The 27,561-nt window shown below is 49.7% G+C and overlaps 1 protein-coding gene across 8 annotated transcripts in view; it reads left to right on the top strand.

Annotated features, from left to right (window-relative positions):
* Nucleotides 1-27,561, top strand: part of KCNN3 (potassium calcium-activated channel subfamily N member 3) — a 195,417-nt gene that overhangs the window by 157,509 nt on the left and 10,347 nt on the right. For all 8 annotated transcript variants that reach the window (XM_085020892.1, XM_021088692.2, XM_085020891.1 and 5 more), the window contains 2 exon segments: nucleotides 9,132-9,273; nucleotides 16,730-16,840. In XM_085020892.1, coding sequence (XP_084877018.1) covers nucleotides 9,132-9,273; nucleotides 16,730-16,840 — 253 coding nt within the window.

Consider the following 27,561-nt stretch of genomic DNA (forward strand, 5'->3'; position numbering starts at 1 on the left):
TAACAAATTGCCCCATAGTCTAGCAGCTTAAAACAACAAACAGGAGTACCTCTGTGGCTCAATGGGTTAGGGACCTGGTATTTTTACTGTAGCAGCATGGATTTAGTCCCTGGCCTGGTAACTTCCACATGCCGCAGGCATGGCCAACAAGAAAAGAAAAGAAAACAAAAAGCCAAACACTTGCTATCTTACAGTTACTATGCATCAGAAATTCAGGGGCAGCTTGGAGCTCCTGTTGTGTCTCAGGGGTAATGAACCTGAGTAGTATCTATGAGGATGAGTTCAATCCCTGGTCCTGATTAAGGATCTGGCGTTGCTGTGAGCTATGGTGTTGGTTGCAGCTGTGGCTCAGATCTGGTGTTGCTGTGGTATAAGCCGGCAGCTAAAGCTCGGATTTGACCCCTGGCCAGGGGACTTCCATAGACCGTAGATGCAGCCCTAAAAAGACCAATTAACTAATTAATGAATGAATGCAGGGACAGTTTAAATGGGAACCTCTGGCTCAAGGTCTCTCATAAGATTGTAGTCCATGCCTGTAGTCTCACCTCAAGGCTTGATTTAAGGGGTTTCTGCTTCCAGGCTTACTCACAATGCTGTGGGCAGGACGAGGTCCCTCACCACATGATGGCTTCTCCCAAGGGAAAGCCATTCCAAAGAGCACAAGGTGGCGATCTCCCAGACAGAAGCCACAATCTTCCTATAATCCAACCTTAGCAGTGATAGCCTATCACTGCCGCCATATTCTATTCCTTAGAAATAAGTTACTAGGTCCAGCCCACACTCAAAGGGAGGAGATTAAAGACTTCTCGTTGTGGCTCAGTGGGATAAGAATGTGATATAGCGTCCATGAGGGTGCAGGTTCAATCCCTGGCCTCACTCAGTGGGTTAAGGACCCGACATTGCCACAAGGTGCAGTGGATGTGGCTTGGATCCGGTGTTGCCGGGGCTGTGGTATAGGCCCCAGCTGCAGCTCTGATTCGACCCCTATCCCAGGAACTTCCATATGCTGCAGGCACAGCCATAAAAAGAAAATTTTTTTAAAGTAGGAGATTTAAAAAGTGTGTGAATATGGAGTTTCCACAGTGGCTAAGTGGTTAGCAAACCTAACTAGCATCCCTGAGGATGTGGGTTTGATCCCTGGCCTTGCTCAGTGGGTTAAGGACCTAGTGTACCATGAGCTGTGGTGTAGGTCGCAGACTCGGTTCGGATCCTGTGTTGCTGTGGCTGTGGTGTAGACCATCAGCTACAGCTCTGATTCGACCCCTAGCCTGGGAACCTCCATATGCTGCAAGTGTGGCCCTAAAAAGACAAAAAGTAAATAAAAAATTTTTAAAATTAAATTAAAAGTGTGTGAATACCCCAGGCAAGAGGAGGGGAAATACCAGGGGTCGTTTTATTTTATTTTATTTTGGCTGCCCTATAGCACATGGAGTTCAAGGGTCATTTTAGAGGCTGCCTATCATCCTCCTGCAGTAGTATTTCATTTTTGTGAAATTCAGAAATAGACAAAATTACTGATATATTGTTTGGATAGGTATGCATACCTAAGCAGAAGCCCTGTGAAGAAAAACAAGCTCATGATAAACTCAAGATTCGGGACATTGGAGATCTCTGGATGGACGCGGGAGGCTGAGAATGGGGAGGACACACAAGTAGCTTCAACAGGACTGCGAGTTCAAGGGTGCTTATTTTATGTTTAGGCTTCATAACTTCATTTTACATTATGTATATGTTTTTGGTTTTTTCTTTCAGCTGTATTTTTGTGTTTGATATTATGGAAGGTTTTGTGTGGTTTTGGGGCCATGCCATGCATGTGAAAGTTCCCTGGCCAGGGACTGAACCTGTGCCACAGCAGCAACCTGAGCCACTGCAGTGACAATGCCTGATCCCTAACCTGCTGAGCCACAAGAGAACTCTTATGAAAGTTTTACCTGCATACACTTAGAGTCAGTTTTTTTGTTTGTTTGTTTTGGTTTTTTGCTTTTTAGGGCCACACCCACAGCATATGGAAGTTCTCAAGCTAGGGGTCCAATCGGAGCTACAGCTGCCGGCCTACACCACAGCCACAGCAACACGGGATCCAAGGCTCATCTTCGACTTAGACCACAGCTCACGGCAACGCAGAGCCCCAGCCCACTGAGCGAGGCCAGGGATCGAACCTGCATCCTCATGGATCCTAGTCAGGTTTGTTAACCACTGAGCCACGGAGGGAATGCCGGTTGTTTTGTTATATTGCTGTCCTCTACCAGTTTTTCCCATTTACCAGGGGGAGCTATTGTTACCTCCTTTTGTGAATTAATTTTAATCTTTACTTCCCTGTCTCTTTATAACATGTTTGTATTGCTACTTTTTTTTGGCTGCTACACGCAGCAGCTTGATGTGGGATCTTGTTCCCAGACCAGGGATCAGACCCAGGCCACAGCAGCGCAAGCCTGGAATCCTCACCCCTAGACCACCAGGGATCTCTCTGTATTGCTACGCTTTGATGCTTGGGTTTCAGCATCATCTAGTCCCTTCCCACTGTGGACGATGAGGATTGAGCTCCCTTTCCTCCCGTCCAACTTATTTTGTTCCCCCACCCTCCTTTCACAGTTATATCACAATTTGGGTTAGATCCGTAATTAGTGTTTACATTTCTCAGCCAGCACTAATTTGACTCTATTCATAGTTGAGCCTCCGTAGTAAAGAATGATAACTTTGGTTGTTTTGCAGAACTTTTTGTTTTTCCTGGTTAATTATCATGTTTGTTCATTTGCTTAGTCTTCTGTGCATTTATCACTAACTTAGCTCCAAACGCTGGCCATTGTTTGAATGTCTGCAGGCACTGCAGGTTTTCTATCCCTTTCATCTTCTTGGAGAAATGGCTCCCACAGCCATCCAACCTGCTGCGGTCTGGATGGCTGGTCCTCCACTCCTGGTGCATGGCTGTCATCCAAGGACTCCCCAGGGCCGTCACCCCCGGCCTCTCTCCTCTGTGGATCCACAGGTTTCTCCATCTCAGGGCTCCTTCTTTCTGGGTTTACGCCTTTGTTTTGGTGACACCTAGCCTCCCGTGGCTTCATGAGAAAGGGAGCAGAGGTGGCAAATCTTTGAGAGCCTCAGCTGGTTGCAGTTCTGGTTTGGAGATAATTTTCCTTCAGAATTTTGAAGGCTTTGTTCCATGGCCCTCTAGCTCCTAGTGTGGCCATGAAAATGTCCAAAGTCACTCTGACCTCTGATTCTTGGGTTTGACCTCTCTCTCTGGATGCTCCATGGAATCTTCTCCTTTTCCCTGGTGCTCTGCAGTTTCACAATGATGTGCTTTGGTGTGAGTCTATTTCCATCCACTGTGCTGGGAACAGTGGGCCCTTGATCTAGAAATGTGTGTCCTTCAGCTCCGGGAAATTTTTTAATGATGTCTTTAATTATTTTTTCTTGCCTTCTTTTCCTTCTTTCTCCCCCCGCCCCGGTTCTCTCTTTCTGAAACTCTTGGTATTTGAATTGGTAGACTGATTCACTAATTTCCTTCTATTTTCATCTCTGTCTCTGTCTCCTCTGCCTTTTGGGATGCTTCTTCAATTTCTCTTCCAGCTATCTAGGAGGACTTTTTTGGTGTAGTGTGCCATCCCCGTCTCATGGGTCCAATGTCTTGTTTTATCTCTCTTACGATGTTAATTATACAATTTGTTTCAAGAGTTCTTCTCTGTGAATGGTCTGTATTTGAGCCAGAGTCCTTTTTCTTTGTTTATTTAATTGACTGATTTGGTCTGCGTCTTTAATGTTGACGACTTTCCTCGGGTATCTGGGGACTCCTGGTTGTCTGCTGATTTTTAAAAGCCAGGAACTAAAACTGTTAGTTGCAGAGGGATCTGAAGAGAGGGCAAAAATGGCATGTGTGTTTAATCTACCATCTTTATCCAGCCACACAGTCTTCCATATCTATCATTTATTTCATAACACTAGAAAGTGAGGCGTTTCCTCTGTGGGTTAATGATCTGGCTTGTCTCTGCAGTGGCGCTATTCCCATCTGAGGCCCAGTGCAGTGGGTTAAAGGATCCAGCGTTGCCGCAGCTGTGGTGTAGGTTGCAGCTGCAGCTCAGATTCAGTCCCTGGGCCCAGAACTTCCATATGCTGCAGGTGCAGCCATTAACAAAAAAAAAAAAAAAAAAAAAATCAAAAACCATAGTCCACACCCTAATGATAAATTAATAACTGTAGTAACCCTTTTAAACCCCCACCTTTTCATCCTTCACCCTTAAAAGAAAAACATGGGACTCTTTTCTTCAAAAAAAATCTCTATTGCAAAAAATATCATGAGATTAGTACATGAATTTGTGACAAGGGTAAACCACTCTAAAATTGTGAATAGGTTTGGAAACAATTTCTCCCTCCTCTCCACACCCACAGTCCTGAATCACCAGCCCGGCTCTCTCACTCATCACTTCCTGCTTGGGGAGCTGCATGCGTGTTTTATCTCCATGGCGATGCTCCAAGCCACGGGAGAGTAGGGTGTGTGTCCGATTCATCTCTGAATCTTCTGTAGCCCCTGCCAGAGGGGAGATCATCAAAGTTTGATAAGCCAGGAATGAATAACATCCTCAAGATCTGCTTCTCTGCTCAGCACACATAGTTAACACCAGTGGATTTCATTTTTTTTAACTGTTATCTTTTATTTTTTTACAGCCACACCCATGGCACATGGAAGTTCCCAGGCCAGGAACTGAATCCGAGCCACAGCTGTGACGAACACTGCAGGTGCAGCAACACTGGATCTTTTAACCCACTGTGCCAGGCCAGAGATCGAACCCACACCTCCATAGCAACCCGAGCCGCTGCAGTCAGATTCTTAACCCACTGCGCCACAGCAGGAACTCCACCAATGGATTTTATTTTATTTTATTTTATTTTATTTTTTTTTTTTTGTCTTTTGTTGTTGTTGTTGTTGTTGTTGCTATTTCTTGGGCCGCTCCCGCGGCATATGGAGGTTCCCAGGCTAGGGGTTGAATCGGAGCTGTAGCCACCGGCCTACGCCACAGCCACAGCAACGCGGGATCCGAGCCGCGTCTGCGACCTACACCACAGCTCACGGCAACGCCGGATCGTTAACCCACTGAGCAAGGGCAGGGACCGAACCCGCAACCTCGTGGTTCCTAGTCGGATTCGTTAACCACTGCGCCACGACGGGAACTCCCACCAATGGATTTTAAATGGTGAATGGAAAAGACATCCACAAGAACACAAAGAGAAGTTAGAGAAAAATAAAGCAGTCCATCTCATTTTAACTTTAAAAAGACAGATTACTGTTTGCTCTTATTTAATTTTACTTCGAGTTCTAATCTCTTTACCTCGGAGTCCACCCACATATGAATAGGATGGGCCGTGGTCCTGAGGGCAGCCGAGCAGCTAGGGAACACTAGTTTAAGCCTCCTTTTTTTGCAAGGAAAGCAAGATTTTAGAGACCCGTGTCCACAGCACAGCGAGTAATGTCCACAGAAGACAGGCTGCAAATTAAATCCAAACCCCTTGGTTCAGCATTCAAGTCTCTCCATTGCTTCTCCCTGGGCACCTGCAAACTGTCTAGATATGCTCGCTGTCTGGGGCTTGCCTTCTTGATCAGTTTTGCAGGTAGCTGCTAGTAGAATCATCCTCAGATACCAAGTGTCTCGTGTCCCTTCTTTGTCCAGCCTACCTACAGTAGATTCCTTTCATCCCTGTATCAGACGGTTCTCTAGCCCAAACACCAAGATGGCTTCATCTCTGCTCCTTCATCTTCATCTCTCCCCTGCTGGGACCCTCTCCCCACTGCATGTAAACCCCTGCCCCTGCATTTTTCCGTAGATTGTTTCTCAGACTGATAACACCTACTCTTCTCAGCAACAGTAATTGCTGACATTTAGTGCCCGCTTAGCTGGGACTGAGCACTGTGCTAATATTGCTGATGGATTACTTTCCTTAAGCCTCCCATCAGCAGATAAAGAAACTGGGTCACAGACAGGTTGAGTTATTTGCCCACAGCCGTGGAGCAGCTTAAGGTGGAGCTGGGGCTCCAAGCCGGGGGAAGCCGAGCCTGAGTCCAAAGGCTCACCTCCTCTCTACCCATCACTTTGACCTCCCCATCCTCACACCTGACCCAAGACCCTTTCCAGGAAATGTTGGATGAATTGACCGCCCCAGCTCGGCTCTACACCATGCATTTATGCGTTGCTGGCTTATGACACAGAGCAGTTTTTAAGTCTTTGTCTGCGTCCCCACACTCCATTGGTCACGGAGTCTTGCTGCTTCATAGACTCCAAAGTCCATCCCTCCAGGGAAGGAGTCCCCACCACTGAGAGCCAGGATCTGCCACCATTGCTCCCAGTCAAGAGCAGCAGGGGACTGCATCAGCCCCCAGGGCCTGGCAGGGAGAAGGGGACAGGGAAGGTGGCTGCCCATTTAGGACCATGTCAGACCTGGGACAGGGCTGGTGTCCTAGGCAGGGGCAGGACATTCCCTATCTTGGGGACCTGATCTGGGCGCTACCAGCCTATGCTACTCCTGGCTGGCCAGATGAGCAGACACAGGCCCAGCCCTGGGGAGATGAGGCCAAGTGGAAGGAGCAGACAGCCAGGGTGCCCTTGGGTAGCAGCAGCATCACTAGGGAGCAAGGGATGCAGGCAGGAGAGGGCAGGCCAGGCAAGAAACCTGCAGAGCTTTGGGGAGGGCTTATCTGCTCTCCACATGTCCCCCTGGAGTTCCGGGCATGCATGCCCTTGTGCAGACAGCTATGAAAAGCTCAAGCCACCCCCTTATGGTTGCTGGTGGAGGACTCAAGCTGGGCCTGGACAGCCCACCAATGACGTGCTCACCGGGATCCGCTAGGGCCAGGCTCAGGTGGGCAATGAAAACTGCTGCCTGTACCTCCCTCCTGGCACTTGCTTCTCTCCTGGCACCCCCATCCCTGGGTTGCATCTTTGTAAACATTCTGCTCATCACCTGCAGACCACTCTTCCCAGCGGGCTGTGTCGCCTTGTCATTCATCTCAGGAGCCTAGAATCATTTCCAAGGCCTCTAAGACCAAATGCAAACCTCTCATCCTGGAATTCAAGGCCTTCCAAAATCAGACCCTGGGTCTCTAAAGCTACTCGTCACCTGCTCCTGGAGCCCAGGTGCCCTCTTCTCGCTAAAACTTCCTCATCATCCTCCAAGGCACGTAAGGGACGTAGTGAAAAGAGCATGTGCTGTGCTTTCATGATTTCCTGTGTGTCCTTGGGCAAGTGATGCCATGTCTCTGTGCTTCCAGCTGCTTACCTATAAAAATACTCTACAGGATGTTGTGAGAATTAGAGTGTTTGGATACAAAGCGCTAGCCGCACGGTAGGCTGTCCTCTGTGGCTGCCACTAATACCGTAAGAGTCAATAAATAGTATTGGGGAGTTCCCGTCGTGGCGCAGTGGTTAATGAATCTGACTAGGAACCATGAGGTTGCTGGTTCGGTCCCTGGCCTTCCTCAGTGGGTTAAGGATCCAGCGTTGCCGTGAGCTGTGGTGTAGGTTGCAGACGCGGCTCGGATCCCGTGTTGCTGTGGCTGTGGTATAGGCCGGCGGCTACAGCTCGGATTAGACCCCTAGCCTGGGAACCTCCATATGCCATGGGAGTGGCCCTAGAAAAGGCAAAAAGACAAAAAATAAATAAATAAATAGTATTGGCCACCCTGGGCCCTTGGTGGCCTCCACTCCCGTGCCCGCCACCTCCTTTCTGACTAGCAGACTTCTGCCTCCTTTTAGGTCCATCTCCAGATACACCTGTACCTGCAGCCTTTCCTGCACAACTGACCTGGGGGGTGGTGGTGGGTAAGGGGAGGAAAAGCAACCTTTGCCAGTTGCCCACCAGGTACCAGCCCAAGGGTGTGGAGACCACTGACAGTAGCAGCTAATACTTTCTGGGGGCCTCCTTGTGCCAGACCCCATCCCAAGCATGTCATGTAAGCCTCATTGGTAACTCAGTTCTATGGATTAAGGTTCCTAAATGGCTTTCTGCTCTATCCACCTGGGATGGTTTGGTCTCCCTGGCCCAAGCTCAACTTTCCCATCCGGTGGCCTCCAAGAGGCTAATGGGGAGATTTTTCAAGGAGTGATGTCTCCATCATTCAGGCTCATCCTGTTGGAGAATATTTTAAATGTTCTATCTGCTGCCTTCCCTCTGCCTGGAACACCCTTCCCCCTGGCCTGCCTGGAGAACTCAAGGCTCTGACTAACCTTTCTACATTTGGGTCAAGGTCATTGCCCTTTCCCTCGTATCCTCCAGGTGCCTTGTCTACCCAGTTATTATCAACCCTTCTCCAAATGTCTGCATCCTCAGGGGAACCCTCCCCTGGGCCGGGAACCCTAAGGGTAGGGGCTGAATCCTGTTCATCTTTCTATTTCAGTACTTGGCACAGAGCCTGGCACACAGTGGGCCTTGGTGTTTGGAGATGAAGGGAGGGAGGAAAAGGATGGGGTGCGAGAGGGCACTGGGCAGAGGGAATGGTGGTGATACCTCTCCAGCTGGTTCCTCCCAGGACAAGACAGCCACAAGCCTCCATCCAGCTCAGAAGAGGAGGCTGTGCCTCCATGGAGACCCCAGAGCCTCCCTGGAAACAGTTCCAACAGAGCCCTGGCTCCCGCAGCCTCCCTCCAGACACCTGGGAGGTGCCAGTCTTTGGCTCCATCAACCTTCTTACGGGAAATTGCTAAATGTGTTTGCTGATTTTTTTTTTTTTGACATTTTCCCTGTTCAGGAGCTTGTGATTTCAGATTAATCACATCCACATACATTTAGACTGTCAGCTTGGAAGGGAGAATCTAAATTTTATTACTGCATGATTTCATCCAAAGCTATTTTACCAAAAGGATGGCTACAATATGGTGCAAATCATGACAAAACATTTTACCACCGGGCCCAAGCTCATGGTGGGGGGCAGGGGGAGGCACGGAGGGATGGACGGAGAGCCGCTGGCAGGACCTGGGTGGGCTGAGTCCTGGTGGCTTCGGTCCCCTAGAGAGATCTATGTGCCATCATCGCTGTTGTCTCCACCTCGGCAAAATAGCACACTTCCTTCTCTGTCCAGGTTTGCCCAGAGCCCGGACGCCCAGGGATGGCTGTTCCGTTGACTAACTCCTGTCTTCCCCCGGCAGGTACCATGACCAGCAGGACGTAACTAGTAACTTTCTGGGTGCCATGTGGCTCATCTCTATCACGTTCCTTTCCATTGGTTATGGGGATATGGTGCCCCACACATACTGTGGGAAAGGTGTCTGTCTTCTCACGGGCATCATGGTGAGTAACTGCCTCTGCCCATTACCCTTCCCTCCCCACAAATGCTGCCAGGAGCAGCGCCCTTCATGGCAAGCACAGAGGGGCTTCCTCGTCCGGGCGTGGGGCCAGCTGCATGTCCCTGTGCATAGAAAGGCAGATGTGAAATCTGCATGGCTTCTCGCTTTGGAATCTCCTTGTCTTGGATAGGTATAGGTCCCGGTTCCTGACAGTTAGTGGGCTCTTCATGGTCCCCCCAGAAATGGGGCTGGGTGAAGCAGGCCGCGAGCCCTACCCTCCGCTCCCATCCACACTCTGCCCGGTGTGCTCACCCTGGCCGGCATCAGAGCTTGCAGTTATTAATTGTCTGCTTTCCTGACCCCTGGGCCCCACAGACCTTGGCACCACATCTGATAAAGTTTAACTAGAACTCACGGAGGCAGAGACTGGGGAAAGAGCCCTGAACTGGCCGTACGAGACCTGTGACCTGGTCCTGGTGTGATGACATGGCCCTGGGCCAGCTCTTGACTTCTCCATCTTTGGCTTCTGCATCCAAATGTTGAGATGCTGGGCTCCGAGCACCCGACTCCTCCCCACGGTGGTGCCCCCTAGCCTGTGACTGCACCCTCATCTCTCCCCAGGTGCCTAGCAGCTATGCTGCCTCCTTTTAAAGGTGTGTTTCTCCCACCTGTCACCCTGCCACTCCTACCCTGTCGCACACTGGTGCCCATCACACAGTACAGCGTATAAGAGGAATGTGGATGGGGAGTCAGACCGGAGTCTGAGTTCCCACTCCTGATCCTCGCTGTGAACCCCGGGCAGGGCACTTAGCCCACTGGACCTCAGCATCCTTGAGTACAAAGGCCTGCCCCGCCCCTCCGCATGGCTGGTGATGAGGAGGGATCTTAATGCTTTATGTTAACCTGATCCATCAGCAACCAGGAACCGTGCTCGCCATCAGGGCTGGCCAGTCCTCAGCATCCCCTCCCCACTGCTCCTTCACTGGCCATATGATGGAGGGGGGCCCTGCTCTTTGACTTTCTTCCCAGAACCCTAGGCACAGGGTGAATGTGCAGGGCCCTCTTTTTAGAAAAGGAAGCTGAAGAGTTCCCGTCGTGATGCAGTGGAAACGAACCTGACTGGGATCCATGAGGTTGCAGGTTCTTCGATCCCTGGCCTCGCTCAGTGGGTTAAGGATCTGGCGTTGCCGTGAGCTGTAGTGTAGGTCACAGACATGGCTCAGATCTGGCGTGGCTGTGGCTGTGCCATAGGCCGGCAGCTGTAGCTCCAATTCAACCCCTAGCCTGGGAACCTCCATGTCCTGAGGGTACGGCCCTAAAAAGCAAAAAAAAAAAAAAAAAAAAAAAAAAGAAGAAGAAGAAGAAGAAGAGGAAACTGAGGGTTAGAGAAGACACAGGCATCTAAGCCTGCATATTGTGGGGTGGATAAGAGGCCTGTGGCTTGGTCCTAGGTCTCCGTGGTGGGTTACGACAGCCCTCCCCGAGGAGCCCTCGTTGCACCCCATCACGCTTCCACGAAAGTCCTCCCAGCGCACTCTCAGATTTCATTCATCACTCCCATTTCTCCAAGAGGAACCATAAAAGGCCCTCCTTTTAAAAGGGAAATGATTCTTTTCTGCAGTGGGAAGGGGCTTCATTCCTCACCAAAGGTGGGGACCACCCCACTTCCGCTCCACGCAGCCTGGCAGCCTCCCGGGACTGATCTCAGTGACAAGGCGGCCTGGCCGCTCCGAGCAGAGGCAGCCATGGGGTCAGAGGCCTGGGGCAGTGGGGCCGGTGCGCAGGGGAGGTCCAGTGCTGCCGTGTCACAACTGGACACAGTCCTCTTCCCTCCCCTCCCGACTGAAATCCAGAGCTGGCGCACATTAGCAAATCTTGAGCAGCAGTTCATGACAAAAGGCTTAGCGCCTGGGTTGGGATAAACCACAGTAAGTGTGAGGCCTCAGAACAAATAGCTCCCATCGGTTAGTAGGAGTCTGTCTGGCACAGCTCCAGCTGTCACCAGGAAACCAGGCAACGATTCTTCCTTCCAGAAAGGAATGAAATGCAGCCCGAAGGCCAAAGCTTTCCTGTCTCAGAGCCGCTCCTGGGGCGCGGGCTTTGTGCCTCAGAACTAGCTCTCAGCCAGGCCCGGCACAGAGCCGGGCTGCCAATAGGGTGGATGGCCCTGCTGGGAGCCTCCGTTATTTTTAAATACCAGCCATTCTCCCTCTCAGCACGGAGCTGTGCCCCGTCCAAGAAGCGGGGCCCCATGGCCACCGTTTCCCTGGTCCCTGCATCTCAGGGCATCTGCTCAGCACAGCTAGGGGTGGGGTGGGCAGGTACCCCTGGGCCCCTCCCTGTCTCCTCCTGGCATGGGGTCTTTAGCACCCTCTTTTGCTCCTGGGGCTACAGCAGTTCCTTGGAAGGGCACATTTTTTCTTTGCAGAGAAAGGTATGATCAAAGTGGAAAGAAGAAACGGGCGAGGAGGAGCCCATACCCACCTCCTGTATTAAAAATACAGCACATGCCTTTCATCTCCTCCTTTTGCACAAACCCTGTTGCATAAATACATACCTGTCTACACCCAGGAACAGGGAGCTTCCCTCCATTCATTGTCAGTGTTTTCATCCCAATTAAAGTCAGCCTGCCTCACTCTGGGGTCAGCCACAGCGGGGAACCCTGGTGGCGGGGTTTTTTTTTTTCCTAGCAAATGGGGCTTTTCTAGCTGAGTCACTCCTTCGCAGGGTTTTGCATGGCTGAGGATCCCTTCCTCCCCTCCCCCAGCCTCCCCACACTCTATACATCTCCCGATTATTATTGCAAGTGCCTTTCCTAAAGGTAGGCTTCCTGTTTGGTTACCATGGACACCACGCAGGCCAAGGCAAGGCCTGCTCAGGAAGGGAGAGGAAGGATTTGTGTGTGCGGGCTGTAAATAGTCTTAATCATTGTTTTCTCTTGGCAATCCCAGTAACGGTGTAATTATCAACCATTAAGCAGGGTATATAATTGTCTGAGCAACTTGACATTGTTGGCACAGGCCTGGGGTGCCTGAGAGGTCTCACCCGCAAAAGCAGATGTATCAAAGTCCAGCGTCTTTCCGTAATGAATTTTATGATGACAGTTACAAGGCAGAGGGGAGGCTGAGAATATTTAGCATCCAGCATGGGCCTTTGAAGGTCTTGCGGTTCTGCAGGCATCTGGAAGACATTTGCGGCCCCCAAGACTGCTTGGTAGGGACCCCGTTTCCGTACAGCCGTTTTCTAAAGCTGCATGCACTCGCTGGACCCTTCATGAGTTGGGGACAAGTAGACAAAGGCTTGCAGGATGTCTGCTGGGGACACTGAGCTTTTCCCCAAGGCGTCATGGGCGATGCTGCTTTGAACTGCAAAAGGAACGGGATGATGAAGAAAAAGGTAGCACAAATTGAGTCATTTGGGGAGGAGGGAAGAAGAGGGCTCAGCAAGACATCTGCTTAATGTCAGTTTTAGAAGATGAGCTTCTCCCTGAAACACCTTGGTTTCAAACCAATTGATGTTATTTTAGTTGTTACATGGAATCTGTTGCAGAAACAGAATCCAACTGTAAATCCTCCAGGCTTCCCTCCTCCATTTGTCACTTTCATTTATGTTTTATTTTCTTTTATGCTTCTTTAGTTAAGAACACCTCATACTTTTCCCCTTGGGATACTTGTTTTTTGAGATTCTAAGGTTTTCCAGCTGGAAAATGTTTCTTGGAAACAAGAAGGAGGGGGACCGGTGTGGAGGAGACGGGGTCTCCGCATGGGGTGCACATCTATGGATGGATTAGGCACGTTCACCCCAGGGCAGCTGCTCCGTTCTCTGGTCCCCTCCGTGCTCCTGCTCACTGTGTACCCTGGAAAGTATGACCTCATGAGCGGTGGACCCTCTCCCCTCCCGTGGAAATCGGGTTGGACAGAGAAGGCACAGGGAATCCAGTTGGTGTCAACTGTGATTCAGGACTTGGCACATCCGAAGGCAAAAGTCTGAGTCATGGATTTGCTCCACAGTCTGACCCATGGAAGTCATACCCACAGCTGCTTGCCCTCTTCTGTCCCACTCCATCCTCTCCTCACATGCCCCCTCTGCCCACCAGCCACAGCTGAGATTCCCCAGGAGGACAGCGAGGACAGCATGAGCTCTCACACCCCCCAACTAGCCAAGCCCTTTGGCAATTTCTCTCCTCTCTCTCTCTCTTTCTCTCTGCCTGCAGCATATGCAAGTTCCCAGGCCAGGGACCGAACCCATGCAACAGCAGCAACCCAAGCCACAGCAGTGACAATGCCATATCCTTAACCCACAGAGCCACCAGGGAACTCCTAGCAATTTGTCTAAAACTAGCCCGCATCCCCAGCACGTCACACAGGCTTTCCCAAACTGCTCACCTTGCCCTGTCAGACCCCTAAGCTCATCTAATTAAAATGGCCAGTCATCCCTAAAGGAGCATGGGTGGTCATTAAACCATGTAAAGTGAACACAGCAGGCAGCAGGCGGGGGTGGGGTGGATCCCATAATACTTTCTTTGTTTCCCCTAAAAATCCAAAGCTGTTCATTAACTTCTGACTCGAGTCTTAGGCTCCTGGTTTTTCCTGCCTTCCTCTCAATCCCATCAGCCCAGCCTTTTTTCCTAATCCTCTGCTGCTTCCTTTCCTCCTCCTCTGTCTGTTCCCTGTCTCAGTCTCGGCTCAACCCTCTCTCTACATCTCCCGCCTCCCTTCCCTTCCCTCTCCCTCTCTCTCTTTCTCCCTCTCCCCCAGATTCACCCCCCCACACACACACACACTGGAGGGGACCAGTCTGGATTTCAGTACCTGTTCACCACTTTCCAAAGGTTACTGACGTCTGACCCAATCTTTACAAAGTAGCTTCAAAATGGAAGTGAGCAGATTAGGCTTCATTATTGGCTACTTCCCTAATCCCCTCCAGACAAAGGATTTTCTAAAAGAAAAGTTGAAAGTCTGCACTGCTATCTATCCAAGTTAGAATTAGGGGTTAAGAACCCAATGCCCTTCAGAGAACTATTCATAAGGGTGTCTTGACATCTTTAAGTTGAAAGCAACTGGGAAATGTCTTCTAGCAGTCATCCTCCTGCCTCTGTGCAGAATTGTATCTTAATCATGTAAGATAGAGGCTTCCTTAGCTCAAACCCTCTAGCTTCTCATTAGAACCCTCCTGCCTCCAGCAGGCTGGCTTGGGAGTCACGGGAGGAGGCGTGGGGCCATCCGTCTAGACCCCGGCCGCTCAGGATTGTGGATGGTTGATTGTTTTCCTGAAGTTCCCAAAGTGGCATGGGGAGCACAGAGACTCCTTCAGGCTTGTTCTGCCCCCGGCTTTCAGGGGTGATTTAAGTAGAGTTTCCCAGGACCCAGGGAGATGGGGGAGCCTGGAGCCTGGGAAGAACCCTCTCCATGTGACGTTCCATTTTTAACACTATGATATATCCCTCTTTTTGGGCTTTCAGCCCAAAGTTCTTTTGGAACTCCATAGAAAAGAGAGGGATCATGTCCTGGGCCTGGTGGAGGGGAAATGGAGCACACGTCTTCCCTCTAGAACAGCTTCTTTTTAAGCTATTTTTTGCTTTTAGAGGCCTGGCTCCATTGATGACACCCACAGACCAGGCTGTCCGACTGCCCGTACATATCCTTTGAAAATTGGGCACAGAGGCTCCTGCGAGTCCACAGATGCCAAGAAAACAGGGCCGTCCCCGAACAAGAAAGGAAAATGAGGTCAGAAAAGGAAACTTCACACAGACGCTGTTCTTTTCAGTTTGTTGTGCTAGAAATGGGTGGCTGACCAAATGACCAAATGTACCAAACACGAGATTGTTTTAGTGGGAACCCTTGTGAAAAGCGAGGGCCCAGTGTTGCCAACCTGAGCCGAGCCAAGGCCAGCCTTTGCCAACCTGTGGAAGAGGAAAGAGAGAGATTGCGAAGGAGCATAGAGAACTGACCTACCTCTTGCATCCCGACCCACCCCAATTATAGCCCAGGTGATAACAATTTTGATAATAGTCTTTATTCTTTCCCGCACATTCTGTTAGACCAGGTGAGCCTCCCAATGTTATCTTTTGCTAGATTCCTCCAATCCTAGGACCTCAGTTTGCTCAACGGAGCCCTCTGGCAGCTATAATTCCCATTTGGCATCGAGGGGATCGGACCGCTCACTTTTCTGAGCTTATCATCTCTTTCCACAAGCGGAGGTCAGGGCGGTCCCGGGGGCCCGGGTGCAGGAAGAGGGCGCTGGGCGAGGGTGGGGCTGCCTTCTGCCGCTGGCAGAAGAATCTGGGAGGAGCCATTCTCTCCCTCCCCCCAGCGCCCATAGGCCGGTGGGGGAGCAGAGTGAAGACCACTTCAAAGGCCTTCCGGGAGGATGTCAGGATGAGCCGCATTCTGCTCATTTCTCATAGTCAAGCACAGATCCAGAGGATCAGGAGAACGACCTCACTCAGGTTCCTAAGGAACCTGATTTTTTCACTCGCTCTCCCTGAAATGGACCAACCTGGGCAGAATAGGAACACTGCTCTGGAAAATACGGAGAGCTTTCTGCAGGTTCTCTTAGAATCCTGGTTTGAGGCAGGCGTGTTGTTGTCGTCTTTAAAATCTCGCAAGATGGTGAATCCACGAGCCTCCTGGTAAAAGCAAGAAAGAACTGATTTCTTGTGCTGAGTCACAGCTAGACCTGCAGGTAAAAAGACTCAGCTGAGGCGCGAGCTTAATCACTGAGGGCTGTACTGTGCCGACCGGGGTTTCCCTGAGCAGCAGCCTTGGGGGGAAATGCTCTGCCTTTTCATTAGATTATTTTCAGGAACGCTCTCCACCACCAGCAGGAGTTCCATCCAGGCAGCATGGCTTTCTTGCCTCCGGACCCCCTGCTCTGGAGGTGGTGGTGGGGCTGGGATTGGCAAGAGAGAGAGAGGGCTTGTGCGTTGAACCTCTGAGCTCCCTGCCCAGCCTGGCAGGTGACCAAGTGACTGTCCCTTGTTTTAAATTCCCCCGAGCCTCAGCCCCACCCAGTATCCTGTTCCATAAAGATGTGGCTAGTTCTGGAGTTCCCTGGTGTCTCGGCGGGTTAAGGAGCTGGCACTGGCACTGCTGTGGCTCTGATCGCTGCTGTGGCATGGGTTCGATCTCTGTCCTGGAAAGTTCCGCAGGCTGTGGCCATGGCCAAAAAAAAAAAAAAAAAAAGAAGAAGAAGAAGACAAAGTGGCTAGTTCTACGGAAAATCAGCCCCCCAGAGGCCAGCTCTGCAGCTAAGACAAGAGCATTGCAGACCCTTTCACACATGCGGGAGTCAGAGCCCTGATGGGTTTTGTGGCTTGGCCTTGACCAGCCAGAGGTCAAGTCCCCACTCCACTCCCAGAAATCCCACAGTGGGCCTGGGACACACCGAGTCTTCCGCCTGAGTCCTGCCTCCTACTGACGTGCTCTCCCCTCCCCGGTCCTCTTGCTGTCCCCTCACAGGGTGCAGGCTGCACTGCCCTGGTGGTGGCCGTGGTGGCCCGAAAGCTGGAACTCACCAAAGCAGAGAAACATGTTCACAACTTCATGATGGACACTCAGCTGACCAAACGGGTAAGAAGGCCACTGTCCACGTCTTTGTGGGGGCACTTAAGACCAATGTGGGAGTGGATAAGCAATGAGGTCCTGCTGTCTGGCACAGGGAACTGTATTGCCATACCTTGTGATGGAACACGATGGAGGATAACGTGAGAAAATGAATGTATGTATATGTGTAACTGGGTCGCTTTGCTATATAGCAGAAGTTGACAGAACATTGTAAATCAACTATAAGAAAAAATTTAAAATAAAATAAACAACAAAGACCTTCTGTATTAAAAGAGAGAGAGAGACCAAAATGGGAGCCAGTTACAAAGTAGCCATGATAGCTTAGGGCCTTACCTTTCAGTAGAGGGTTGAGGGAGACCCAGACACATGTAACCGGCTGGCTCAACATGGGCACAATTTCCCAGTGCTCCAGGCTCCCATGTTTTCTGAAATCATGACGCATGGTTCAGGCAACCAAAAATAATTTTCCTGATGATTAAATCTATAGCATTCAATGACAAAACCCGCCCCCTTGCCTAACGGTCCTGAGGACCTCACCCAGCATGAGGCGTTTCTGTTTATGCTCAAATATTTTCCTGATTAGGAATCAGGAAAGTCAGTAGAAGGTCTTAGAAGACAATATTGGAATTGTATCGAAATCTAATCCTTAAAAAAAAAAAAATCATTGCCGACAATCAGTTCTAAAGAACATTCATCAAAACGTCATCATCCAATTTGCCCCTTTTGAGTTTTCCAAAGAATGTTTCCCCCTGGTCCCCTGACGCAAGTGGTTAAGGAGGGTGAAAAACTGAATATAAGCAAGAACGGGGATATTATTTAGCTGCTAAAAGTCTGACACCCCACTGAATTGTCAGAGCAGAAGAGGCCCATTTAGAAGAGACAGAAACGAGCCTTCCAGGATAACAGCAGGCCAAATGAGCAAGGCAGGAGCTGTTTATTTAATGACAGCTTTTATGGAAAATTCTTTAGAGCTGCAGGCTGAACCAAGGTCAGTAATATGATTTCCTGCAAAACTCTCCTCTTTCCGAAAGAAGCGAGACACCAAGCCCTGTGCTGGGGTCTTGGCCGCCATAGCAAGTCTTTCTCCTTTAGGATTAAAGGGGGTTAGGACACCCAGGGGCAGCCAAATTTTGATGGGGGTGTTTGAAAGCTGGAGAAAATATTCAGCGATGAATGTTGCGGCGCGCCGTGGAAATGTGTTGGAAATAGAGACAAAGGCAGGAAGGGAGAACCAGAAGAGAGCAGGAGAGTGACAGAGTGTGAGCATGCTCCAAGGGAGGCCGTGGCGGAATGGGACATTGCCAAGGCCGCTCCAGTTTCTCAGCGGAATTATTTATGATGTTTGATTGTTTGGTCTTTGATTACATGTATTGGCTTCTTTAAAGAGTCTGTTAAAAAGAAAGGGTACAGCAAATATTCTTATGCTGCTGACACGCAGGTGGTCACATATGGTACCGTGTGGCCCTGAGCTGTCCGTGGTACAAGAGAAAAGGTGATGGGTAGCATCGAGATGGTAGGATTGAGGACCATAACCATGGGTCGGCCAGTCGGGTTTCGCCCTGAGAGCCCTGTAATCCACCTGCTTTCCATCAGCCCCCTAAGAATGCATGCACAAGTCCAGCTCGGTATGGCACAGATTGCCAAAGTTATTGGAACAATTTCGGTGCAGGAGGGAGGGACAAGGGAGTTTGGCCTCCAAAACCTTCTCAGAAGCTGTTTCGTAGAGCAGAGACATAAACAGTTTCTCTGTTTATTCTGTTTGCTTTTTGAAACCAAGGATATACTTTGTGTTTCATGTTATTCCTTTGTCGTCTCTATTTTTCACCCTGTGAATCAGACACTAGAGGAAAATAAAGCCAGGGAAAGCCAGCTCCCTCAGATGACAGGAAAATAAACAATTTTTCTGCAATATAATTGTAGAAGGAGATGAGATTGTGGTTGCTAATTTCAATCTTTCAAAAATAATTCTCTAAAATCCTCCTCAAGTCCACTTACTTTTGGAAAAGCAGGACTAAAAATCAAATCAACAAATATTTATTGCCCATCCACGAGTCCAAGGCACTTTTTTAATCGAATAACATCTCACTTTTCTGAGAACACTTAAATCTGTTGAAATGTCTCTTTAGTGTCTAATATCTTTGCCCAGAGAAACAAACAACACAAAAGGGATGGTTCTTATAGAGAGAGGAGTCTCAAAGCTGGCAGGACTGCAAAAGTTCTTTTCTATATAACCTTCACTGAAAGAAAATTGGCTATGAACTTGACCTGCTCTGGCTTCAGGTCCCCCAGCCCTGGTCTCAGAGGAGCCCACCCTTCTTCCCCTGCTGATGCCCCATCCGTCCTCTGTCCTCTCCACATGGCCCACTGTGTCCAGCTGGAGTGGCTCAAGGGTCAAACGGATGCTAAGCTCCGTCTATTCCTAAGATCCCAGTGAATTCGCAGAGAAAGGTCAAATTGGGGGAGGGTCTGATTGGAGCATAATTGCAAACCTCTCAGGAGTGGACCATTGGTAGATTTAACAGATAGAAAAGCCATCTCTTACCAGCACAGGCAACCTTAATTCTTCAAACAAAAAAAAGAAAGTGAAGAATTGTAATCTATTAATCATAAAAATACTCAAATTGTTCTGGTGTTTATTCATTCTGCCTGTCTTGCTATAAAGTCTCCAGCCCAGCCTTTACCGCTAGAATAACACTATTTTTATTTATTTATTTGCCAGGGAGGTGGGGGGTGGGGTAGAGCGGGGCGGTGGTCTGATAGCACAGGGTCAGACTCGGTTTCTGGTCTTCGTGAATCCCAAGACTTTTCTTCTCTCATTTGTATAACTTGGCATACCTGGTGGCAACGTCATTCCTGTATTTCATGCAATCAGACCTTCCCACACTGCCTTTGCAGTGTAACTGCCATTGTTACTCTAGCATTGTAATTTATTGATAACCTCTAGGCTACTAGATAACATATAGGAGTTCCCACTGTGGCTCAGCAGGTTAAGAACCTGACATAATGTCCGTGAGGTTGCAGGTTCAATCCCTGGCCCCATTCAGTGGGTTAAGGATCCGGCGTTGCCGTGAGCTGCGGTGTAGGTTGCAGAGGTGGCTCAGATCAGGCATGGTTGTGGCTGTGGCTGTGGCTGTGGCGTAGGACGGCAGCTGCAGCTCCAATTTGACCCTAGCCTGGGAACCTCCATATGCCGCAGGTGCAGCTATATATATATGTATTTATATATATATGTAAATGACACACAGAGAGACTATTAAAAAGATACTAGATCCCCTGTCTTTTCTCCCACTCAACACTACCCGTCCCCATCTCTGTTTTATGTAACGAAACACGTCCATCACATCTGGATGCCACACCCTGTGTTCTGGGGACCCCAAGATAAGCAAGGTCCCTGCCCTCATACTTACTGCCCGTCCTCAAAGAGCACCTCTCTAAAGGGCAGGGTGGCCCCCCATGGACACACTTGGCATGAGAGGCACCAGGGACAGGAGACGTTCCGTTTGCCACACCTACCGCCCACATAAGCCTGCAGACATCTCCAGCGTGTGTACCCCTGGCTGAGGGTTGCGCCTCCTTCTCCTCGCCCCAGTGAGTCCCCTGCCTCAATTACTTCATCCAAGTACATTTGCCCATGAAATCAATGAGTACGACCCAAACCAAACACGTATCGTTCCCATAATAACATCATGGTTCTTGTAGTCTCTGGGCTGGAAAGCTTAGCAGCATCTCAGACTCCTGCTCTGGTTCCCATAGCAGGTCTCAGCTGCTTCAGAAGCTGACTTGGCTTGGCCATGGCTATTTATGCACCCCGGCCTCTCCAGGCCCTCTGCCTATCATACTTAGAGCCACCCCTTCAGTCCTGTGCCATCACCATTGCTTTCTACCTTCCCATCTCACTTGGGCCCCCCCTTATCTGGGTCATACTGTACTCTGCTTCCTTGGGAATCTCCTTAGACTCTAAGACTTAGCTCTGCACGTATCACCATCCTGCTTGAAAACCTTTCGTAACCCCCTAAAACCTACTGATCAGTGCTAATTTTTTTTTCCCCAGCAGGCTAATTCAAAGGTTTACCAACAGTAGGGAGGTCTTTTATAAGAAAAGATGACAATAGTCATTGTTGTACCAGATGCAGAAAGTCTGGCTAAAGAGCACTAGACTCCTGACCGACAATTGCTGGGTCCATGAGTGGATTCCCAGAACAGGTCTTATCAGATAATCAATTAAGCAGTTATCAGAAATACTAAATTCTCCCCAGAAGGAGAGTATAAATTATATTACCCACTGAAGTTCTGTCCCAGGCAGATTGGGTGCAGTTTTTTCTTTAACAGTAATCGTAAGAACTATGAGCTTTTGAGCTGGAAGGGTTCTTAGGGGTGAGCGTCTCTGGCCCAGACATGGGCAAGGGTGGGCCCCCAGCTGCATGCAACAAGCTGGGTCCTAGCCAGGGCTGCTGTTTGTTCTCGAGTGGGCAGGCGGCTCTCCAGCCAAAACCCAATGGGTTTTCCAAAACAGTCAGTCCCTTGGAACTCAGAGTGGGGGTTAGGGTCCCAGGCCTGCTGGAAAGAAAAGCCAGTTTACCTCCAAACTAGCTGAGCGTCACATTAATAGCAGCATAATGGACTCAGCGGCGATTCATTACGGCGTTGCTATGGGGAAAGAGCTACAGACTCCAACCTTGAACCACGAAAGTGCACCCCTTCCTGCTTCCCGCCCCAGGGTCCTGCCAGCCACAGCAGTGGAGCCCCCATTTCTAAGTGTGGATGAGGCAGGTGGAGGCACCTGACAAGGGCATAAGGCATAGGATGGGGGAAGGAAGGAGAGCGCGTATAAGCAGGGGGATGAAAGAGACGCAGAGGCAGGAAGCCAGCAGGGAGCCTGTGGCCGGTGAAGGTGAGGGAAGTGGGGTAGGCGGTGGGGAAGAGGGGATGGCCCTGCGTCTAACAGATACCTTCAGTCAAGTGTCTGACGACAAGGCTGACCAGAGGGTTCTCCCATTGTGATTTTTATCATCCCTTTAGATGTATTCATCCAATTCAACCTCTGGAACGTCTTGAAGTAATTTAAGTCACACCCCGTGATCATCTTCCTTGCTTCCCTCCCCTGCCCGGTCTCCAGGTGGAAACACCCTTTCCCTGGAAAGGATTTCTGGCAGCATAACGAGCATGTTAATAGTTCTTCCCGGGGAGCCCACCAGTGGGGCTCCTGGAATGACTCCCCCAGGGCCCCCTGTGGCTGCTGGAACCACAGGCGCACCAGAAGGGTGCCTCTCACCCAGTCTCACATGTTCCTCCTGCCACAGCCTCCCCCCTCCCCCGTACCACCAAGGAGCAGGTTACCCTGGCGGTGAGGCGGCCAGAGCACGCGGTTGACTTGGATAATACGGCCAGGAGCTCGAGGAACAGACATACATGCTCTGTTTTACGTTTTCTTTTGCGGGAGGTGGGAAAAGCAGCTGACCTTTGTTAGGGGGAGGAACATCCATAAAGCCACCGTGGACCGAGCCGTGGTGCAGCCAGGCCCCTATGCTAAGTGTTTTAAGTATATTCTTTCTCATCGAGTCAATGCCACGATCCCATTTCACAGATCAAGAGCACTCGTGTCGCTCCGTAGCCTCCTACTGTGCTGTGGTTTTTCTCGGTCGCACTTAGTGCCTGATCCGATATTACAACGTACACGCTGGCTCCACAAGATTAGAAGCTCCATGAGGGTAGAAATGTTATTGGTTTGTGCATCTCTGTAGTCTCATCCCCGAGAACGGTGTCTGCCCTATCGCCAGGACATTGTAAATGATTTTGGAAGGAACGAATGAGGAAATGGAGTCCTCAGAGAGGTTCCATACCTGGTTCAAGACGGAAATAGTTCATCCACATGTGGGGTTTTTCTGAGGGCCAGAGGGACAGTGTAAACATAAAGTGTTTGGCATAGAGCCTGGCACCTCGTAAGCTCCGTGAAGGTAGCTGTTATTATTTGTAAGATCTTAGCTGGATGACTCCTTGCCCAGGTGCATGCATCTCAGAGCCCTCCCTGCAGTACAGAGGTCGTTGGCCCATTCTCTGGCCCCCATCGGGGTGAAAGCACACACCTTTGGGGAGAGAATGTATAGACCCACAGAAAACAATCAGCTTATATGCTTATGGGTTTGGAGGATGAAATAGCCTGCTTTCCATGCACAAACAGCTCTCTTCCAACCATTCCTGAGCTCATCAGATCGTGGCCAGCCTTACCCAGTCCTTCCCAGTTCCCTGACTCACCCTACTCCTAGTCTCACTCCCAAGAGCATCTTTTGGCCCTCGTGCCCCTGCGCGCTAGGAGCACTCACAGGGTACCCAAGTCTTCATCAGGGAGCAGTGCCTAGGAGCCCCGTGGAAGCTCAGTGAATCCCAGGAGGGGCACACGCCCTCAACTGCTTCCCACCCCGCTGATGCTCAAAGCAATCAGCCAGGTGAATTGGAGGGAGAACCTGGTCACAATCGCATTTACTGTCGACCGGGGAAAGCATAGTGCAGTTAAAAGCCTATTTCTTTCTCTCTCGCAGATATTGATCTCCTTAGCTTCGTGCCAGGCTCTCTGCTGGCAATTAATTCAGAGGCAGCACCAAGGCTTGTATGTAACCTCACTTTCCCACATACGCAGGGGCCTCCTGTTCAAACCCATAAAGATGCTGCGACTGCCTCGCTCCGCTACCCAGGCTGGGCTGGGATTTTAGTACCTTCTCTGTGGGCTAAAGTTAAGTGCAGGACCTGGACTCCCTGTTCTGTCATTATTGCTAAGTGAGGGCCACGATGATTAAAAACAAATCTAATGTCCTTTCCAGTTCCTTGATCCTGGAGAAGAGGAACTAATGTTGTTTGTGTAGAGATGACGTCGCGTCAGGTCTTTCTTCAGACCACGTGAAAACCTCCTGCTCCTTTTGGACCCGGCTCTTGTTTGGACTTTACCGTTAGCTGGCTGTGGGATTCTGGCCATCACGTTCTGTCTCTGAAGCTGTTGTTTCCTCATCTTGTCAATGGGGGTTGGGGCCAGAGGATGATAACTCCTATCTCTCGGAGGCTTTCATAAAAGGCTTAAATCCACAGTGACTCAGTTTGTCATCACAACCTTCTGGTCTTGGTCTGTGCCTTCGTGTCTTCATCTGGAAAATGGGGATACTATTAGTACCTGCTTGAGAGGGTTGTTGTGAAGATGAAATGAGTTTACCCATATGCCAACTGGCACCTGGTAAATATTCACCAGGAGCCTCAGCACCCATCACCTCCTCGTTTATTGCCTCCTTTGGACCTTGTAAGAACCCTTAAGGCAAGGATTTATTTTTCCCATCTTTTTTTTTTTTTTTTTTTTAGTCTTTTTGCCTTTTCTAGGGCCGCTCCTGCTGCATATGGAGGTTCCCAGGCTAGGGGTTGAATCGGAGCCGTAGCCACCGGCCTATGCCAGAGCCACAGCAACACAGGATCCGAGCCGCGTCTGCAACCTACACTGCAGCTCATGGCAATGCCGGATCCTTAACCCACTGAGCAAGGCCAGGGATTGAACCCACAACCTCATGGTTCCTAGTCAGATTCATTAACCACTGTGCCACGACGGGAACTCCTATTTTTCCCATCTTATAATTCAGCATATACTCCTAAACTGGCAGAACAAGGATTCAACTGCAGGCTTTCCAACTTCAAGTGTTGGTCCCATACCCGCCCAGAGACTGCACAAGCTCATCAGGGGAGTTCCCGCCATGGCTCAGTGATAACAGAACCGACTAGTATTCATGAGGACGAGGGTTCGATCCCTGGCCCCATTCAGTGGGTTAAGGATCCAGTGTTGTTATGAGCTGTGGTGTAGGTCACAGACATGGCTTGGATCTGGCATGGCGGTGGTTGGGGCGTAGGCTGGCAGATGTAGCTCCAATCGGACCCCTCGCCTGGGAACCTCCATAAGCCATGGGTGCAGACAAAAAAAAAAAAAAAAGTTCATCGGTGTGACATTTAGCACTCTATCCGTGTTCCAAAGAGGAGACCCCTGTAACCAGGGCTCTGCCGATCATCCAAAATGCTGGGGCAGCCTTTCCCCAACCCCAGTTCTTCTGGGAGGCTTTGCTTGGAGGCTATGCACCTGGGGAAACTGAAGAAACCACCTGCCAGGCTGCCTTTTCCTGACAGAAGGGCGGCGGGAGCATGAGCTGGGCAGAGAGAAAGCCTTCCCTTCTCTGCCGCCTCCTTTGCCAGGAGGCTGATGTCTACTGTGGCCCCCAGATGGAACCCCGGTGGCCATCCCCTCGTCTCCCTTCCCGGGGACGGCTCACCTGGACGCGCACCCTCTCCAGCCTCTGCTCCCCACCACCTGCTTCCTCTCAGGCAGGAACGTCCCAGAGGTGGGCCGCCAAGTCATTTAAAAACCATTTCCACAGTAGATTTTTACTGAACGAACAAAAGCACTATTTGTGTCACTTAGACATGTCTGAGAAGACCTAGCTGTTCTTTTAAAACATCATTTCAGCGCCAATGAAAAATATAATCCAGCCTTAGTAATAAATTTTTAAAACATACACACAAAAGTTATCAGCCTGCAAAACAATGTTTCCTAGGCCTTCCCACACATCTCAGTGTTTCAACAACATCCCATCTGTTGATGTCAGTCTGAAGAAGCAGGCCTGTACTCTCCAATTTTATTAAAATCCTTTCTGGCTAGTAACCTCATTTCTACGAGGCTGGCCTACTTACTTCCAGGCCCTGGGCCTGTGGGCCTGTGCCAATTTGCATGGCTGACAGAAAGGGGAACAGTTAATCAAAAATCTATTTAGCGTGTGCTTAAGAAGAACTGTTTCCTCAGAGTTCCCATCGTGGCACAGTAGAAACAAATCCGACTAGGAACCATGAGGTTGCGGGTTCAATCCCTGGCCTCACTCAGTGGGTTAAGGATCCGGTGCTGCTGTGAGCTGTGGTGTAGGTCACAGACACGGCTCGGATCTGGCATGGCTGTGGCTGTGGTGTAGGCTGGCGACTACGACTCTGATGAGACCCCTAGCCCAGGAACTTCCATATACCACAGGGGCGGCCCTCAAAAGCAAAAAAAAAAAAAGTTTCCTCTTACTCTTGCTGCTAATTGCTGAAGATGTCTGTGTTTGGATTAAAACTTTGTCCCCTGCCATCTGGATGCCATCGATATGTCTCAGCTCCGTCTCGAGTTGGGTGATATCAGTGGTTTCCATGTCAACAGATGACAGTGTCATCTGTTGAAAAGTGTGATTGCGGTGCGGTGAAGGAGCCAGCCCTGGGAGTGAGGCAGCTCTGGTTTCACACCGAAATATCTTCGCTGATTTTCCGACACTGCTTGGAAATTTTTTCCATTTTATGCCAATTACACTGACATGTAAACTTGCCGTGTAAATGTTCTCGGCCATTTGGGAAAAGAGACAGTGGATTTGTTGATACCTGTATCCCATTGGGTGGGGAAGATACTTCCTCAAAGAGGCCTTTGAAAATCTCCAGAAAGACTGGCAAATACTGTACAATTATCACTTCTATGGGGAATCTTAAAAAATACCAGAAACTAGTGAATATAAGAAAAAAGCAGCAGACTCATAGATACCAAGAACAAGCTAGCGGGTCCCAGAGTTGGGGGAGGGGCCATAGAGGGGTCAGGGAGAGGGTGATAAAAGCTACTGGGTGATAAAAAAGATTGAAAAAAAAAAAAAAAAAGAGTTCCCTTCATGACTCAGCAGTTAATGAACCCAACTAGGATCCATGAGGATTTGGGTTGGATCCCTGGCCTCACTCAGTGGGTTAAGGATCCAGCGTTGCCGTGAGCTGTGGTGTAGGTCGGCAGCTGTAGATCCCTCGTTTCTGTGGCTGTGGCTGTGGTGTAGGCTGGCAGCTGTAGCTTCGATTCAAACCCTAGCCCAGGAACTTCCATATGCCGAGGGGCGGCCCTTAAAAAAAAAAAAAAAGAAAAAAGAACCTGGATGTTATTTAGGCTCAAGGATATATTGTACAACATGGGGAATAGAGCCAATATTTTGTAATAACTGTCAATGGAAAGTGACCTTTAAAACTTGTATAAATTGGGAGTTCCTGTTGTACCTCAATGGTAATGAACCTGACCAGTATCCACGAGGGGATGTGGGTTTAATCCCTCGCCTCACTTAGTGCGTTAAGGATCCGGTGTTGCCATGAGCTGCAGTGTGGGTCAAGGACGTGGCTCAGAGCCTACGTTGCTGTGGCTGTGGTGGAGGCTGGCAGTTCCTAGCCTGGGAACTTCCATGTGCTGTGGGTGCAGCCCCTAAAACGAAAAACATATATAAAAATTGTTTTAAATTTTTTAAAATAAACAAATAAAATCTCTAGCTGATAGGAAATCTGTTTACTCTCTGAATCCAAGAACTGTACCACGTGCACTAAATCGAAATCTCACGTAGAGCGTGGAACTCCGCCTCCAAGGGCAGCAATGGTACATATTTATCTATTCAAAGTGTGCCCCAGGCCCCCAGGTCTTGGTAATGCAGCCTGTCTAAACATAGCCTCAGCACGAGCCGTCGAGAGGCAGACCTAGCATAATTAAGAAAGAAACAAGAAACACCCCTTAATTTCGGGCTCCAGTCTACTGTGTCCAGTACAGGATTAATAAGAGATGAATTTTAATCAGCCTTTCTGAGAGTTCATGAATTGATTAAGGACAGAGGTCATCGCCGAATCGTTTCCTTATGAGGTAGACGACACCAGCAGATACACAAAAACCACGT

The sequence above is a fragment of the Sus scrofa genome, chromosome 4 (genome assembly GCF_054392235.1).
Source record: "Sus scrofa isolate SSC_HxYL_T2T_F1_AM1 chromosome 4, Sscrofa_HxYL_maternal_Yorkshire_Landrace_v2.0, whole genome shotgun sequence".
Classification (NCBI taxonomy): domain Eukaryota; kingdom Metazoa; phylum Chordata; class Mammalia; order Artiodactyla; family Suidae; genus Sus; species Sus scrofa.